Raw genomic sequence first — 18,558 nt, forward strand, 5'->3', positions numbered from 1 at the left:
GGTTGAGGCTTCAGTGAGCCAAGGTGGTAAACGAGACACATACATACACACAAATCTGTGATAACAAACTTAAGAGATTTGGCAGGCAGTATAATTTAGTGTGATCATTTGTATTGGGGCCGACTTATACTGGATACCAGAGAATGTTAAGACATTCAGATTCTTCTTAAATCCACTTCACTACCTTCACATGTACAGTGTCAATGGCTTTGCTTTTATATGGTTAAAATCTCAAGCCCGTGTGGTGGCATGTGCCTGTAGTCCCAGCTACTCGGGAGACTGAGCTGGGAGGATTAGTTGACCCTAGGAGTTCAAGGCTGTAGTGAACCATCATACCACTGCACTCCAGCCTGGGCAACAGACCAAGACCCTGTCTCAAAAACAAAATTAAAAAACAAAACCTCTGTAGTAAAAATTTACATTTTATTAAAAACATAATTTTAAGGTCAAGATGCATTTAAAAATGGAAAAGAAAACCACAGGGATTATACAAATTCCTCCATTAAATAAATAAAAGCTCCAAAGAACCTTCTCAATTTTTCTGCTAATAATCTTTTAAATGGTATTGTTGAGGATTTTTGTTTTACAATAAATTAAAATTTACTTATAAATAGAGCAGGTTATAATCTGTAGATAAGGACTCATCTACAACTTCATAGCAATTCCTGGACCACACGTTACCAGATCTTACCCTGAGGAAAATCCCCCAAAGAACATTCATCTAAAATGTTTTATCTATGTCTTGCAAATAATCCAGGGTATTCTGCTTCGCTGTAGCAAGTGGGAAATCTGAATTGGTAAATCTCTGTCAATCTGTTCTATCTTACATAATATCCCTATATTAGATAGTTTGAAAGTGGAGGAGAAAAGGTTTGCTTTATTCAATTAAATTCACTGGCTTCCATTCCAGATTGAATAATAGAAACTTTATTACATGTTGCAGATCTTTCAAAATATGAAAAATAAGGGGCAAGAAATTTTAAAAACTAGTTTTATAGATGTACATGCTAACATATTCTACAGTTACATTTGTATAAAATACATTATACAAAAGATTTATAGATTTTGCATACATAAAAATTAAAGCATTCAGATATTTCCATGATCTAACAGTGCAATATGCACATACATGGAAGAAAATACTGATTACCTGAGCAACATTTTTGTTACTCATATTAAGAATGAATCCCATCAGTGCACCATTTAAATACAGACTTTAAAAAATTCAACCTTTACCGTGTAACACTGACTGGATCCTTTACTCATATTTCTAAAACTAACTGTATCCTTCATATTTCCAACTAGGTAATTTTAGAAGTAGATGATACTTTAAAAAAGAACTAAGTAGTGGTTTGTTTAAAGAACTCTTCAGGACACTGAACCAAGCAGGTAGAACCCAGAAAAAGAAAAGCTGTAAATAAGTCCTTTGGAGAAGATAATTTAACATGAGTCTTCTGATTTTTAATGTGGCCAGAGTCTGTAACCATTTTAACGTATCTTTGAAAACATGAACCCCATAACTTTCTAGGAGTGGGACAACAAAAAAATTTTTATTTTAACGCAGACTTCATAAAACTATCAGCTTTTTCTTTATTTGCTAACTCCCAAATTTTAAGTGAATCAATGCAATGATTCTGTTGTTACTTTTACACTGCATACAAGTGCATGTGTGCACATAGGCACACATCCACACAGACACACATGTAAAGCTGCAAATTCAAATAAGGGTGTCAACACAAAATCCATAATGTTAAACAATAACTGTGCTTGTTAATTAGTTATACAAGGTAATTTGCATTTGATACCAACTTACATTAGTACTTTTTAGAAACTAAAATTATTCCAAATGTATTCAATGCTTGGAAAATTCTTTTCAAAACCTTAGCACCATAATTCAATATGTAACCTTCATATAGAATTACATGTAATTCAAATTATATTCAGTTAATTCAAAAATATATAATTTAAATATAGAAAAAAACCTGCCTGATTGTGTTGTAAGAATGTATATTTCCTTCGAAAAGGATACTCTGCAAGACAAATGATTTTTAATCAACAAGTACACAGCACACCTTATTCCTTTTTTAAAAATAAATTATGTATTTTGGATCAAACTCATAACAATTTCAAAGTACAACAAGCAAAAAAGGAATCAGACTATAATTTCATCAATTTGATGTAAACAAAGTTCTTCAAATGATACCTGGCCTGTTTACCCTAAAATAATCTGCATTTTCTTCCTTAAAACCTCATTTTTCAGCAGGCTTAATAAATACAATGTAAACTGACCAGTTAACACTGAACATAAATTATATCACACTCTTCAAGATGCTGAAGGCACGTTAAAACAATTTTTAAATGATTAATTTACTAAAAGAATCAATTTGCAACGTCCCTATTAAACACTTTTTGGTTAATTGTCTAAGGTCCTCTAATATCTGCAAGGGCATGTTTGATTCTTCTTTTCCTGAAAGTATATAAAACTCTATTTGCCATAAATATTTATTTATTCATGCCACTTTGTATCAAGATTGAAATTTGAAATATATAAAATGACTGATCAAAAGCTTGAAACACCAACAATTAGGAAATAATGCCCAGAAAATGAGGTGGTATTATATATCTTAAGTATATACTTTATTATATACAAAACAGGCAATCCAGACTCCACCAAATCTCATTTCTATTGAAGAATCATTCTGGTTACATTTTTAAAACACATACTTTTAAAGATTAAATGATGGAATCAGTACGCAAATGCTTCTTTCTTAGCCAGACTACCTGACTCAACAGATCTTAAAAAGAGGCATATCACACCCTTTCAAGCAATCTACGCACCTTTGGCCTTTGTTTCCCAATTTGATGATATATATATTATTCAGGAAAAAAGTCTAAATTGGATATTTTCTCTATGAAAAATAGAGGTTAAGGGATTACTAAATAATTTGTTGGTCACTGCTAATACAAAAGACCTCTACTCGTTTTTGCTTAATGAACCATTTTCTTCAACAGACCTCAGAGGCAGTTTTGACCCAATTATTTGTGCTTTGATGGTCAAAGTGGAGACAAATTTGTATAGCCTATGTAACGAATCTTATTGGACCATCTGAAATAATGCTTAATTTCAATTCTAAAACTTGTATTTACTTAAAAAAACAGTAAGGCATTAAATGTAATTAAGGCATGTTACTATACGTAACAGCAATGATTTATCACAGTATGTAAGAAATTATTTCCTAAATAATAGCAATAGGTATATGTTTAACATATTTTTCATCATCAAAACTATAAAAGTGCTTTCAGATATCAGAAGCAAATATAATCACTTTAAAAACAGATGCACAGAGGTGAGGTTAAAGGGTCTGTCCTGGAGAAAGCATTCTTAAGACAAAAATTACTGTTAGGTCTTCACCTAGTCCAGTGTTCTACTGACTTCCCAACCATAACACATTATTTTGGGGGTCTTCAAAATATTTCATTTCTTGGCCTCTGTTGTAGGAATTATAATTTACCTTCCCCTTTCTCTTTGTACATATGCTTTCACAGCACATGTGCTAAGTGTATTTTTTAAAAGTTTCAAAGTGGTGTGTTAGGTATGCTACCATGAATAATTTTAGAATCAAACATTCTTGCAACTGAATATTTTGGGGGTTCATAGTAGTAAATTTTTTTCAATTGCAGTCATCTGATGCTATCATTCTGCATCATAAATTTAACATTAATAAACTCTTAAAAATGACTTAAAAAAATAAAATTTAAGCATACATCTTAAGAAAAATGATATATCTTCTAAGTTAAGAACTTCCTAAACACACGTTTAAATTCACTTCTGCTTGAAACATTGACACACCAGATTTATGGATCAACTGCTCTTAACATGAACAACTAGTTGCTCAAAAATTTTCAAAGTATGAAACCCTTTTGTTAAAAACAAAAGCATCCTCAATCTCTCTAAATTCTGCCTTTGAAGCGATTATTGGATATAACTGATTCACCACATTCCAGATGCACGTGATCACTAACATTTGATTATGAGCTAATTGCTATGTTTCATGTTGAGCAGCAGGTGACTGAGAATCTTGACTATACAGTTTATGATCATCTTGTTGGCCAAAGTGTATTCCTTTAGTTGGAGCAATTCCATTTTCCATTTCTCTCTGCTGTGATGGTGGTGTGATTTTTGAATGTAAATGTGAAGAATCCACTGTTGAATGATGACTAACATCCACTTTAGCTAAAATTTCATAATACAATAAATAAAACACTGGTGTTATTATACCTACTATCAACATTATCACTACAGCTGTCCACCACCCTATTCCCCAGTCTGCTCCATAATAGGGATCTTTACGTTGAGTGGTTTTGTTATCAGGTTCAAAACGTATTTGTTGTGCTGTTAAGGCCGATACTACCTCATTGAGGTTCTCTCTCTTATTGTCTGTACACTTTACTATTTGTTCTATGTCTCGGTCTACTTCTTTTAAAAAGCTACCAGCTGAGTCACTGTAAGAAAGAGAATCATTAGCTGGCAAAAGTTCCTGTTGTTCAGAAGAGTATTGAACAGATGAATGACGTGAAGTCTGTCTTCCTTTTGGAGGACAAAGTGTTTCAGTCAAGGAACTGAACTTTTTTACTGGAATTTTGATAGACCTAAGGGCAAAAAAGTCTTGATCACTGATGAGATTGTTAACTCTCTTGATATCTGCTACCTGTAAAAAAAAAAAAAAAAAAAGGCAATATACAACTGAATTCTAAGTCAAAATAAAAGTAGCAATACTCATTCATCCCAGTTACTTTTGGAGGGAAAAAAAGTTGAATTAAATTATTAGTAGTATTACGTTACACCCAGAGAGATTTTAATTTTATTTGTAGATGAGAATTCTACACCACTTTAGATCTACCACTCTTAGGAAATCACCAACTACTTTTTACTATCACCCATATATATTAGTAACACTAGTTAATGCTATTTAAGTAGATTCTAGAATCCTTTGCTGTTTCCTTTTGTGCATCATGCATAAATACCACAGTCCTTATGCTTGGAAACAATTTGTGAAGGAAGGATTATGAGCAGTTATGTTTATTTCAATTTGAAAAATGGAATATAGACAAATCCTATCCAACTAAAACTACCATATTTTATCAAAATTAAGATGCCATAACTCTTAAGATGCAGCATTATTTTATGTATCTCTAGGGAAAAAAAAAAGCTTCACCAAAAACTGAAGATGCCACCATTTCAATTTTAAAGATGCTAAAATGTATGGAAAAGCATATATACCTTAGAATTCAAAAAATTGGTAATTTATCCCCCTCACTTCTGAAGCCATTTTCCCCCAAAACTTCTCAGTGTAAATGCATTATTCAACTACTTTCAAGATTACTCACTTTTATAAGCTTTTTCTTTATATATTATATATCCCATCCACTATGAGATAACTTGTCTGTATATCCTATTCCATTGTGTTGGGGGAAGAGGAGTGTTTGTCAAATTACCAATTGGTATGCCAGGCTCTCCCACCATCTATTAGTCCCATTCATTTCCACCAGTGCTTTAATCTAAGACCTAATCATGTATCACCTGATTGATGTCAGAGAGATAAAGTGGGTCTAGTATGAAGCTTAGATTTCTGGTTTGGTCAACTTGATGGATGATGGCATTCACTGAACAAATGGAATACTATGGAGGGTAAGAAGAGGATGAATGCAGATTTTAGACATGCTGACTTTGAGGTGCTTGAGATATACAAGTGGAAGATGTTCAGGACAGAGTTGTAGATATATGTCTGAAACTCAAGAATGATCTCTGCTACAGATACAGATTTATAGACTATCAGCAAAAATGTAATTGAAGTCGGCCGGGCGTGGTGGCTCATGTCTGTAATCCCAGCACTTTAGGAGGCCAAGGCAAGTGGATCACCTAAGGTCAGAAATTCAAGACCAGTCTGGCCAACATGGTGAAACCCTGTCTCTACTAAAATTACAAAAATTAGCCAAGCATGGTGGTGCATGCCTGTAGTCCCAGCTACTCGGGAGGGCAGGAGAATCACTGGAACCCAGGAGGCAGAGGTGGCAGTAAGCCAAGACTGTGCCATTGCACTCTCAAAAAAAAAAAAAAAAAAAAAAGGTAAGGAAGGGAATATACAATAGTAGTTAAAAGCATGGATAACTGGGTTTGAAGCATGACTGTGATACTTTCTAGCTGTATCACCTGGGGCAAGCTGTTTAACCTCTTTGCCATTAAGGTTCCATACCTGCAATATGGCAGTAGTAATACTACCTACATTTAGGGTTGAAGTGAACATTAACGATTTAAATTTTGTAGGACACTCAGAACAGTGATATACAGTATGTTATATAAAAGTTAGCTATTATTAAATGTTAATAGTAGGAAAACCAGAAACCTGAAAAGTCAAGGTGGTCAAGCAGAAAGGGTTCTTCAGAAGGGAGTAGTGAACAGAATCAACTGTAGATTCGTGATCAAACTATGATGAAGACTAAAAGAAGTCAAGTTGGAAAAATTCTCTTGGAGTGTATGTGTAGGAGGATTAGAAGCAAAGGGCTGAACAATAGCTAAAGATGAAAGAGTAAATAAAAAGGGTGTTTAATCATCTTACTACCTTCACACTGTTTTGTCTTACAGCAAATGAAGATTCACTGGAAACCCCAAAGTTTGACCCCATTGTCTTTTTTTTTTTTTTTTTTTTTTTTTGAGACGGAGTTTTCGCTCATTACCCAGGCTGGAGTGCAATGGCGCGATCTCGGCTCACCGTAACCTCCACCTCCTGGGTTCAGGCAATTCTCCTGCCTCAGCCTCTTGAGTAGCTGGGATTACAGGCGCGCGCCACCATGCCCAGCTAATTTTCTGTATTTTTAGTAAAGACGGGGTTTCACCATGTTGACCAGGATGGTCTTGATCTCTTGACCTCGTGATCCACGCGCCTCGGCCTCCCAAAGTGCTGGGATTACAGGCATGAGCCACCGCGCCCGTACGACCCCATTGTCTTTAAATGCTCTTTTGCTTGGTATTGTGTACTCTTACTTCTTAATATATTTTTTGAATTAGTGTTTTCAAGGTTTAGTATCTACCTAAGTTATCTCTGTGAATATCCCTATAATGATTTATATGCTATGCTAACTTCCTCTGTTGCATTCAAGATTCCAACCTTGGACTTTTTATTCTCATCACGGTTGTATCACTGACATATTTTTAGTAATTCTTAAGATTATTTCTAAGTGGACTATACCACTAATTACTTATGATATTTTTTAAATGATAAATCGTTTTATAATTATAAATCCTTTTATAATTTTTTTCTGTTGCTTATGCTACCATCAAAAAGGAGCATTGCTTATCTTAACTGATTCCGTTTATCACTTTTCCCACTATAGTGGCTGATATGGTTTGGATATGTGTCCCCACCCAAATCTCATTTCATCTTGTAAACTCCAATGCTGCAGATGGGGCTTAGGCAGGTGATTGGATCATAGGGATGGATATCCCCCTTGATATTGTCCTGCGTTCTTGTGAGATCTGGTTGTTTAAAAGTGTGTGGAACCTCCTCCCTCACTCGCTGTTCCTCCTGCTCCAGCCATGTCAAAATGCCTGCTCTGGCTGTGCCTTCCACCATGAGTAAAAATTGAGGTCTCCCCAGAAGCAGATGCTGCCTGCTTTCTGTATAACCTGCAGAACCATGAGCCAGTTAAATCTCTTTTCTTATAAACTACCCAGTCTCAAGTACTTTATAGCAATGCAAGCACAGACTAATACAGTGACCAATACCATCTCTCCTCTAATGTTAAGCTAAGCACTTTTCATCATTCTCATTTCACATAAGCAATCAGCTGATATATCCTGTGATTTTTCCCAATACATTTTTAAACACTTCTTTTCTATCCTTATCACAAAAATTTTAGTCTAAGTCCCAATCATCTTTATTATTCCAGTAATCTCTTTATTGGATCCCCTTCAATTCATCAGCAGGCCCCTCTGCTATTCTGTATCACTCCTATTAAATCCCTAAATTGTGTTCTCTTACTATATAGATCAAACTTTTCCATTCTGTTTCACTCCTGTTAAAACCTTACAATTGTGTTCTCTTACTGTATGGATCAAACTTTTCCTCAGGGTCTCAAAGCACTTCATCCCAAACAGTCTGTGCCACTCATTTCTGAAATACCTATGAAAATTCCCTTTGTTGTTTACCATATTTCTTCCTTGAAATCTTCACACCACTGAAACATTTCCTTTGCACCTCACTGGAAAAATGACCTTTTTATTTTTGAGATGGGAGTCTTGCTCTGTGGCCCAAGCTGGAGTGCAGTAGTGAGATGTTGGCTCACTGTAACCTCTGCCTCCGGGGTTCAAGCAATTCTCCTGCCTCAGCCTCCCAAGTAGCTGGGATTATAGGAATGTGCCACCGCGCCCGGCTAATTTTTTTGTATTTTTAGTAGAGATGGGGTTTCACAATGCTGGCCAGGTTGGTCTCAAACTCCGGAGTACAGGTGATCCACCTGCCTCAGCCTCCCAAAGTGCTGGGATTACAAGCGTAAGCCACCGCACCCAGCCAGAAATATGACCTATTTTTAATTATTCAGATGGTATGTCAAATTTCCCTAAGATAATTTTCTAGGTTCATTAAAAGAAAGCTAATGTCTTTCTCTTATAAAACTACTGAATCATACTCTTCTCTTGGATCTGTACCTTGACGTTTTTAGCCTTGTCTTTGATTTCAAAGTTTATTCCACTATCTACCTTCTATGACATATTCTGTAATCTATTTCTCAATGGTCTTATTTCTCTACAAAACATTTACTCACGTTTATTTGCATTTAGAAATAAACTTACTGATTTAATAACGGCAGGAATTGGTGTTGCCATACATGAGCAAGGTAGGAGGAAGAAAACTACCTAGCTCTTTAACCACATCAAAAAACTCATTTTAATGAAATATTTTCTTAAATTTTAAAATCAAAATTTGTAATACATTTGTTTTGATGAATTGTGAATTGTAATAAAAATATGAATTATTGCAATAGTTGCAAATGTAGAAAAAATACAAACTCATGACCATAATTTTTTTAGAATGCAATATAAATTTATATATATACATATTTATATAATATAAACTTATAGACATGTGGTCCTATTGCAGAGAAGTATTACAGGTAGTCAATAAAAGGCTTTTCAATTATAAAAATAGTTTATACCATGAAAAATTTGGGAGGAAAATGAAAATATTAATGAGAAAAAGGAATGATATAAAATCTCATGCTATTAATAAAAGAGCTCTCATACATATGCACACTTTACACTTTTTTGTTAAATACAGTTTTCAGGTAGCAAATCCAAGTGGTATTTAGAATTCTGTGGATGCATTTAAAGAGCACTCTAAAAGTCTTATTTTTAAATGTCAATACTGACAACATTCTGAAAATTATACCCTTTGTAACTATTTTAAGTCATGAGGAAGAATTTAAGAAGTTTGCTTAAAAATGTGCAAGGAGGTACAGGTACATAGTACATATATTTCAAAATTCTGTTGGGAGTATGAGAACAAAAAGATCAAAAACAAATGTTCTAGCCATTTTCCATATCAATGAGTTTGAGGCCTTAGGAGGATATAAAAATATCCTGCTGGCCGGGCACAGTGGCTCCTGTAATCCCAGCACTTTGGGAAGCCAAGGTGGGTGGATCACGAGGTCAGAAGTTCGAGACCAGCCTGACCAAAAACCGTGAAACCCCGTCTCTACTAAAAATACAAAAACTAGTGGGGCCTGGTGGCACACGCCTGTAATCCCAGCTACTCAGGAGGCTGAGGCAGGAGAATCGCTTGAAACCAGGAGGCAAAGGTTGCAGTGAACCAAGAGCAGGCCACTGCACTCCAGCCTGGACGACAGAGTGAGACATCATCTCAAAAAAACAAAACAAAATACACACACAGACACACACACATACTACTAAGGCCTCAAGATGGACATAATGACACAGATAGAAAATGGGTCCAAATAGAATACAGTATCTATTAAAATTAAAAATATACCTTTGGGCCAGGCACAGTGGCTCACGCTTGTAATCCCAGCACTTTGGGAGACCAAGGCGGGCAGATGACAAGGTCAGGAATTCAAGACCAGACTGGCCAACGTGGTGAAACCCCATCTTTACTAAAAAATAACAAAAATTAGCTGGGCATGGTGGCTCGTGCCTGTAATCCCAGCTACTTGGGAGGCTGAGGCAGGAGAATTGCTTGAACCTGGACCTGGGAGACGGAGGCTGCAGAGAGCCGAGATTGCGTCACTGCACTCCAGCCTGGGCTAGAGTGAGACTCTTATCTCAAAAAAAAAAAAAAAAAAATACACCTTTCTTATCTAGCAGTCCCACTTTTGGGATTTATCCCACAGAAATAAAGATACCACCATTTAAAGATATAGTTGTGATGGTATTTGCCACACAAGGTAAAACACCAAGAAAATCCTGAGTATCAATTAATAGGGCAATGGCTTAAAAATATTGGAACATTAATAATATGGACATTATATAACTATTTAAGATAATGAGTTAGCTCTATAAGGCTTTGAGGGATGGTCATAAGGGTGTCCATGATACACTAAATAATGAAAAATGCAAGTTGCAGAATAATATGCACAATAAAACCACTTTTAAAAACAGATGACTAACTCCCCAAGTATGTACATATAAATAAAATACTTATGAGCACAAAATAAGGTACAGGAAAACGCTAAAGTAATTATTTCAAGAAATTGGGGCACGGAAAAGCTTTTCCCGACATATTTCCACATTTTCTTACCATTTGAATAAGATGATAAAATAAAGTGTTTTTCAACACTGAAATTTGCGGATTTGGAAATACACAGAAATTGAAGTATTTGCTTAAATTTTAAAAAGTAAACGTCTACAAATGTGACACACATTTCTATGCAAAGAAGAATAAGAGCAAAATATGGAGAAAGGAATAAACAAGGTAAAAAATGACATGGAATTTATTTCAATGTGGGTAAACAATTTAATCTGGATTGCATTAAAACTTACCGTACAACAGTACTGAAGAGCTATTGCATTTAATGTATCTCCTTCTTGTATATCTTTTGTTAATACGATAATGTCATCAAGTCTATCTCTTGATGTACTTCGTCGGACTTTCTCTTTTCCTCTGGATCGAAGCTCATACACTTCAGCATCCTCCTCCAACATATCACTGTCTGAACAATTTCCAAATGCATGTACTTGACCACTCGACTGAACTCCTGGAAGAGGAAAACTACGATTCTGATGCCTCCCTGCCATAATGTTAAAATCTGGAGGGGGGGGAAAGGAAAAGCAGAGAAAATTTTGGAATGTAGCTGATCTAACTGACTGATTTGCATGTATCGTACATTCAGGACACAATCTTTTGTTTTTGTTTTAATGGTTTTAATTATTTAAACGTTTAGGTTCAAGGTTTTTGTTTTATTTTTTGAGATGGAGTCTCACTCTGTCACCCAGGCTGGAGGGCAGTGGTGTGATCTCAGCTCACTGCAACCTCTGGCTCCCAGGCTCAAGTGATTCTCCTGCCTCAGTCTACCGAGTAGCTGGGATTACAGGCGCCCAACACCACGCCTGGCTAATTTTTGTATTTTTAGTAGATACAGGGTTTCACCATGTTGGCCAGGTTGGTCTTGAGCTTTTAACGTCAGGTGATCCACCTGCCTTGGCCTCCCAAACTGCTGGGATTACAGGCGTGACATGAAGCCACAAATGGAAAATTCTACACCTGACATTTTAGATTTCATATTAGGAATGCTAAACCTGTACAGGTATTCTGGTGAGGTGCTTAGGTACCCTGAACATATTATTTTTTTCACTGTATTAATGGTATGTCATAGTTTTTTTTGTTGTTTTTTTACTGTTAAGTACTTATGTGTAAGTGTAAGAAAATGATTGCTTATTAGTAGCACATAAATTCAGAGTTAGGAATGCTGGTGATGCCAAACAACCACAGATTTTCCACAAGGGTGGCTGAAATAGTGATGCTTTGCCTGCTTATGGTTCCAGGTACAAAAACTTTTGTGCACAAATTATATAAAATTACCTTCCAGCTATGTGTATAAGGTGAATATGAAACACAGATTTCATGTTCAGATGGGTCCCATCCCCAGTATATCTCATTATGTATATGCAAACATTCCAAAATTCAAAGAATCTGAAACACTTCTGGTCTCAAGCATTTCAGGTAAGGAAAACTCAACCTGTACTCTCTATGTAGGCATGTACTTACCATAAAATGTTTTGAAACTATTTAATATAGTTGAATCCAACCCTTAAAAACCAGTTTCTAATGGCAATATTGTAATGCTTTAAAAACAAGGGTTCCTATTAAGATAACACAGATAACTAATAGCTATATGTTAAGTAGATTATTTCAACTGTTCCCTGAAGTGCTATATTACTTATTACCAAGAACTAGGATTCCTAACTTGACAGCTATGAAACTAAAGAAAACTACCACATTTTATATCTCAAAGGCAGTTTTGAAGTCACGATCACATTTTTTCCTCCAAGGATAATGGTTTTATTTCCACTCATTTTTTTTTTTTCTTTTTTCTTTTTGGGATGGGAGTCTCACTCTTGTCACCCAGGCTGGTGTGCAATGGCGCAATCTTGGCTCACTGCAACCTCTGCCTCATGCATTGAAGCGATTCTCCTGCCTCAGCCTCCAGAGTAGCTGTGATTACAGGCACCCGCCCCCATGCTCGGCTAATTTTTTTATTTTTAGTAGAAATGGGGTTTCACCATGTTGGCCAGACTAGTCTGGAACTCCTGACCTCAGATGATCCGCCCACCTCAGCCTCCCAAAGTGCTGGGATTACAGGCGTGAGCCACCACGCCCAGCTCCTAGTCTTCTTTTAATCTTGTGTCTTTAACCTAGGGAATGTCTGTGAATCCTGTAGATTCCAGGCAAATTTTATACATGGGTATATTTTTCCGGGGAGAATATTACTTCATATTCTCAAAAGGCATCCATAATCAAAAAATTTAAGACTCAATGTACAGCAATTTACACGTGGCTATACCGACCTACTTATGCCGTCCCTTTAAGACACTTTCTCCCTAATAATTTCTTCTTACAACTTCAAAAATTGGCTTAGTACAGCTAACTGAAAATCACTAAGCAATGCCCCAAAGCCATTTTAGGTATTTATTTATATCAACCTCTCTCCACGATATATTTCTATATAATAATTTAAAGGTCAGAATTTCACCTGTCTCACTATTGCTCCACTCCCCTTTATAATGAAATGCGGGCAGCTGACTATTGTATTACAAAACTGGATATTCTGAATGATCAAGAACTGGCGGTGTCTCTAACCGAAGTGAACAAACTGACCCAGGCAATCACTCTAGTCAACTACTCAGAGATTAGAAAGTACATAATATTTAAGTCATCTGGCTCAATCCTATTCACTTGTCTTAATTCTCTTAGTGCAGGAAAAAGGCAGAACTCCCTCTTCAGAAACCTGGAACAAGCTTGCATGCTACATTACAAGAGGCCACAAAACAGTGTTAAAGCATTCATCAGCTCATTCTGTAACTGAAAATGGTTTCCCAAACATCTGCGTACTGTCGAAAGGCTGCTGCTGGGTGTTTCGCCTTGACCCTCTTTAAGCAGGGAGCAATAAGAGGGTCACAGGGCACAAACTAGAGCTGCACCGGGACACAATCAAAGGCACCTTATCCGCTGCCAGGGCCTATTTCGTTTTTTAAAACTTAACTTCCTCCCCTCCATATTCCACACGTCAAGTTTTTCTTTCCCTGCTATCAGAGGGGATTACGTCTCAGATTCTTCTGTCACAGCATGACACTTGAACGATATGACAAGATGTCGTCAGCTAATGTTTCATGCGAACATAAAGTTGTGGGAGAAATGCAGTGTTTGGGTGGGAAATGAGCTGCCCTGGTTATCCAACAGGTAGGCATCCTTCCTCGGAGCCTCAGTTTCCCCGACAGTGTGACAAGGGGGCCTGGCGGGGCTGGTCTGGAAGTTCTTCCCTGCCTTGGGGGTGTCCTCCACGCGGGCCGAGCGCCGCCCCGCTGCCCCCACCACACCTGTGGCCGAGGGCTCCGCGCCTTCTCCAGTGAGAACGCAGCTGGGGTCCAACCCCGCCCGCCAGGACCAGGCCACCCTCACCTCCTGCCACCATCTTTACCTGTCCTGTTAGCAGGGGGCACGTAGCGAGGAGACTGCTATCAGTTCCGCCACCGCCGCCGTCCCAAGCAAGTTCATGGCCGAGCCTCCGCTTTTGGCTGACCCGCTCCGCCTCCGCCTCTGCCTCTGCCGCCAACGTCTCCGCCTTCCGGGCCGTACGCCGCCGCCACGTCCGCAAACCTGCGGTGCGTCATCGCGTCAAGTGGGCGGAGGTGGGAAGGGGCGGGGGAGGAGGCGTAGGGCAAGCCGAGGACAGGGGAGCCCAACCGCAGGTCCACGCCCCCACGCAAGCGCAGGGACTCCGCCAGGGCCTGGGGGCGGGTCCAACTCTCAGCCCCGCCCTTGACTCCTTTCCTTCTCCCCAGCAGCCTCACTCCTCGCGGAAAAGATCTGCTGGCCTAGTCAGCGGAACGAGCCCGCGATCCCTGGCGACCTGCTGGCTACGCCTTTCTCCATGGTGCTGCCAGAAACTGTTAGGGGCGCACTGAGGACGAGGCGTGGCTGAGGATGTGTCGGGGAGCTGTCCTGCATATTTTTCTTGCTCTGCATCTCGAATTTTCTTTAGGGTGGGGAAGGACACCTCAAAAGCACTGTTGACATCACGATTTCAGAAAATTGCACCATGCTTATTACCCTTTTCATGCTGAAGACTCTAGACTGCTGCAGAAGAGGCAAAATACTGGAAAGAAACCCTTGGGGGACCGGGGACGAGGATTGGAGGGGGTTGTTTCAACCTTTGTGTTTATAGGTGAGGAAAGTGAGCCACCTAGAGTCAGGTCCCTGGAAATGCTTTCCCTGGCTCAAGGAGTCAAGGGCGTCAATAAATTGTAATCTAACTTCTTTTGGTTGAAAATTAACTGAGTCATTTGTAGTCACCTTTGGACTCTGAGATATCAGTTTGTTAAATAACAAACTCTTGACTTCGTATAAGATTTTTTTATCACAAATTTACTAAATGAGTATGATAATGTGTTTGAATTAATGTATTACTTTGAATGGCAAAATCCGCAATTACTTTTGCACCAACCTAATGAATGATTTTAATGAGTCTGATGTCTCTCAGTGTTGACATTAGAGACGTTGCACTTTGACGACTATGCTAACTGTTACGACAATATCCATTTTAGGCACAAATAGCTGGGGTGCAGGGGGCAGAGCAGTGCTTTTCAGAATGTCTGAATATTTATACATGATAAAGCCTTTGAAGCTTGGTTTTAAATTGTTTTTCAAACGGTATGTTTTTGGTTTTCTGGGAAGTGCCTCTGCAAAGGTTAGGAGTTTTGCATTGCAATAGTTTTCTTTTATTTGCAGGGATAGGCACTGTGCTCCCCAGTGCCACAAAAATAACTGCAGGAGAATACTTTTTAAAAAAAGATTGTCTGAGTTGTTCTGTGTGTTGTTGCCCTCATGACACCCCTGTCTGTAACCATTTATCACTGAGACATTTTCTCATCAGCAGACAAAGGACATATTCCCTACTTGATATGTAGGACTTCGGCTGCTTAGCCCTCATGAATGTTAATGGAATACATCCTTCTTTCTGCCCATAGGTTACTTTTCTTATTTTAATGTCAATAGACAGCGGAATTCATGTGAAAGCCAAAGTAATAGATTTCAAGCATCTCTATAGGACCGATACCTGTATCCTTCATACAAATAACTTTCTCAAAGATATCTGCATGCTCTTGAATCATTATTCGTATTTAACAAAGCTGCAAATATTAAACTTTTTATTAAAATGCAAGAATCGGATTATATTTTATTATTAGAATATACAAAAGAAGCAGTTAGCGTAAATTTTGGCCAAGGTCCAAAAAGCCAGCCAGTAGGAACAAGTATTTTGTCTTTGAGAAAAAGAATGTCCTCAGTGCTCAGCACAGTGAGAGGATTTTTAGTGTTTCAAGATCTCATCTGACACAGTTTCTGTTAAAAGGCTATAGATGAAAGAATATGTCATTTCTAGGAATATATGTTTTAGTCACTAACATTTAGGTTTTGTGAGTTGTCCCAGAGTAGAAGTTGTACTGAAGTGAGAGCATAAATTGATGCAACCTGTTAGGCAATATCTATCAAAATTAGAAACACAATTGACTGAACTACTACATTGCTAAGTAATTACCTTAGATTTACTTACAGATACATATGTGTAAGATTTAACAGATATGCTCAAGAATGTTTGTACAGTAATAGCCAAAATCTGAAAACATTCTAAATGTTTATCAGTAGTTGACTGATACTTCTGGTACATTAAAACAATCTAATATTATACTTTGGTTCAAAAGAGTGAAGTTAATCTGCCATATGCTGCTTTATTCTTTCATTTACCTAAGTAGTTTTTGTTGAAGAAAAACAATGCTTAAAAAGATAAATTCCCCTTACTTCTAGAGCTTGCATGACTGTAAGCATACAGAAGGATCTTTAAAATGTATTATAGTGTATTTTAGGAAGAAAAAAATAAAATAGGAGGTATGATGTTAATTCTGTGGAATAAAATTTTAAATATACATCTCCCATCCTACCCCTCATACCCCTCTGACACACACACATACACATTCACACACATATCTATCTATGCAGGGAGATGCATTTAATTTTTCCATCAGGAACGTTACTCAAGGAATTTTAACAGCAGCTAAAAAGGACTAGACATGGCAGGAGAGTAGGCAGGCAATTTTGTCCTTTCCTCTTAGAACTTTCTATATGGGCATAATTTTCATTACTGTATGCTTTTATTATAATATTAAGAATTAACACATTTTATTTTTAGATAACTGGACTTGTTTATTCTGGACTTAACCTATAGTTAACCATCCATGTCTTAGTCATTCCTGAGTGTGTTTGTACTATGTATGCAAGTGACGAATGCCTGGAGAAAAAAAAACAGATCAATTGTCTTATAAATCAAAAAATGAAAGGCTAACAAACATTGAATTCTTTTTACAGTTCTTGATTTTCCTCTGTCTGATTTCTTTCAATCCTGCTCTTTTACTCTCTGCTCCTTCCTATTATTCCTATTTCTATCCTCTTAGCAGCATTTTCTGTTCAGTTTCTACTTTTCAGAAGCAGAACAAGAAAGAACTGTTGGACAATAAGGAAATACTTAAACTAATCTCAAAATAAGTTAAAATTAAATTATGGAGTGAAACTTTTAAAAAACCTCCCACATCTCTGATCTTCAAACAACCTATGTAGAGAGAAAATTATTGTGTCTCTTCTCTCGAAGTTTTGGAAAAAACAGACTGGGTGATTTGGATACGTTCTGCTAGCAGATGTACCCACATAACCTCTCTCATTGCCTTTAATTCTGTGATTTTTAATCATAGTGCTTATTATAATCGTTATTTGCCATAACGTGGATAAAAGAAGAGTCGCATATACTTCAGGAATCCATAGCTATTTATAAATGCTAGTAATTAATTCATGGATGCTAAGCATGACTTGAAAATAACAATTTTCAAGTCTTCATCCATGCAGATATGATGAAAACTAGCCTCATAAATACTATCCTTACACTCTTTAGCTAGGTGGTCGGTACATGTAGGAAGGAATAGTTGCATGTTTATATTTAAGTAGACTATAATTTGAAATGCTTTGTTTCCCATGGTCTTTATAATCACTACTGTCACATAGGCAAATCAGTGCAGATGAATGTCCACAGAACCTGCATCCTGCTTGTTTTAGTGCCTACTTCCCCAGAGATTTAAGATACTAAGGCAGAATGTAATTAAGTTCACTAAACTAAAGTAAAACCTGAGGCATGACCCAGTCTATTGAATTGGGTGATGGTAGATAGTGATCACTCAGAAGTGGAGAGCAAGTCAAAATGGAGTACAGAGAGTGGACATCCAGTTCGGTATCTTAGGGCTTCAGCAGTGCATTCACACAGACAGGAAAGTTAGGGAGTGGGGAAGAGTAAAAGGAGAATGGAAGAGGCAATAGCATCTTCTCTTTCTAATCTAGGTCTTTCTAGATAGACACCACTTCTGTGACAATCCTCAGCTTAGTCAACACTATCTGACAAAACCAAGCAAGAATTTCAAAAGCAACACTTCCATGCTCATATAAAGAGTAATAATGAGGTGTACATACATACCTAAAATAAAGGTAGTTGCTTATCTGACAAAATATAGACAGAAATTACATCTCAACAAATGTTAATTAAGCAGCAGCTGTGTTTCAAATCCTGCTTTAAGCACCAGGGACATGCAATGAGCAAACAGACCCAAATCTTTGCCCTCTTGGAGCTTATATTCTTGTGGTGAAAGATAAAACAAAATAAATAAATGAAATTGTGTTAGATGGTGATAAGTGAATGGAGGAAAACTAAATAGGGTAGGGAGCTGCAGTGCTTGGG

General features: G+C 37.3%; 1 protein-coding gene across 1 annotated transcript; it reads right to left on the reverse strand.

Annotated features, from left to right (window-relative positions):
* Positions 1–404: 404 nt before the first annotated feature.
* On the reverse strand, positions 405–14,347 carry LYSMD3 (LysM domain containing 3). The gene is made up of 3 exons (XM_012477607.3): positions 14,206–14,347; positions 11,051–11,316; positions 405–4,709 (listed from the first exon to the last, which is right to left on the reverse strand). The coding sequence occupies exons 2-3, from the start codon at positions 11,303–11,305 to the stop codon at positions 4,044–4,046; spliced, it is 921 nt and encodes a 306-aa protein (XP_012333030.2). The 5' UTR covers positions 11,306–11,316; positions 14,206–14,347; the 3' UTR covers positions 405–4,043.
* Between the last annotated feature and the right edge of the window lie 4,211 nt (positions 14,348–18,558).

The sequence above is a fragment of the Aotus nancymaae genome, unplaced genomic scaffold (assembly GCF_030222135.1).
Source record: "Aotus nancymaae isolate 86718 unplaced genomic scaffold, 86718_ANA_hifiasm-v0.15.2.pri h1tg000014l, whole genome shotgun sequence".
In the NCBI taxonomy this organism is placed as follows: domain Eukaryota; kingdom Metazoa; phylum Chordata; class Mammalia; order Primates; family Aotidae; genus Aotus; species Aotus nancymaae.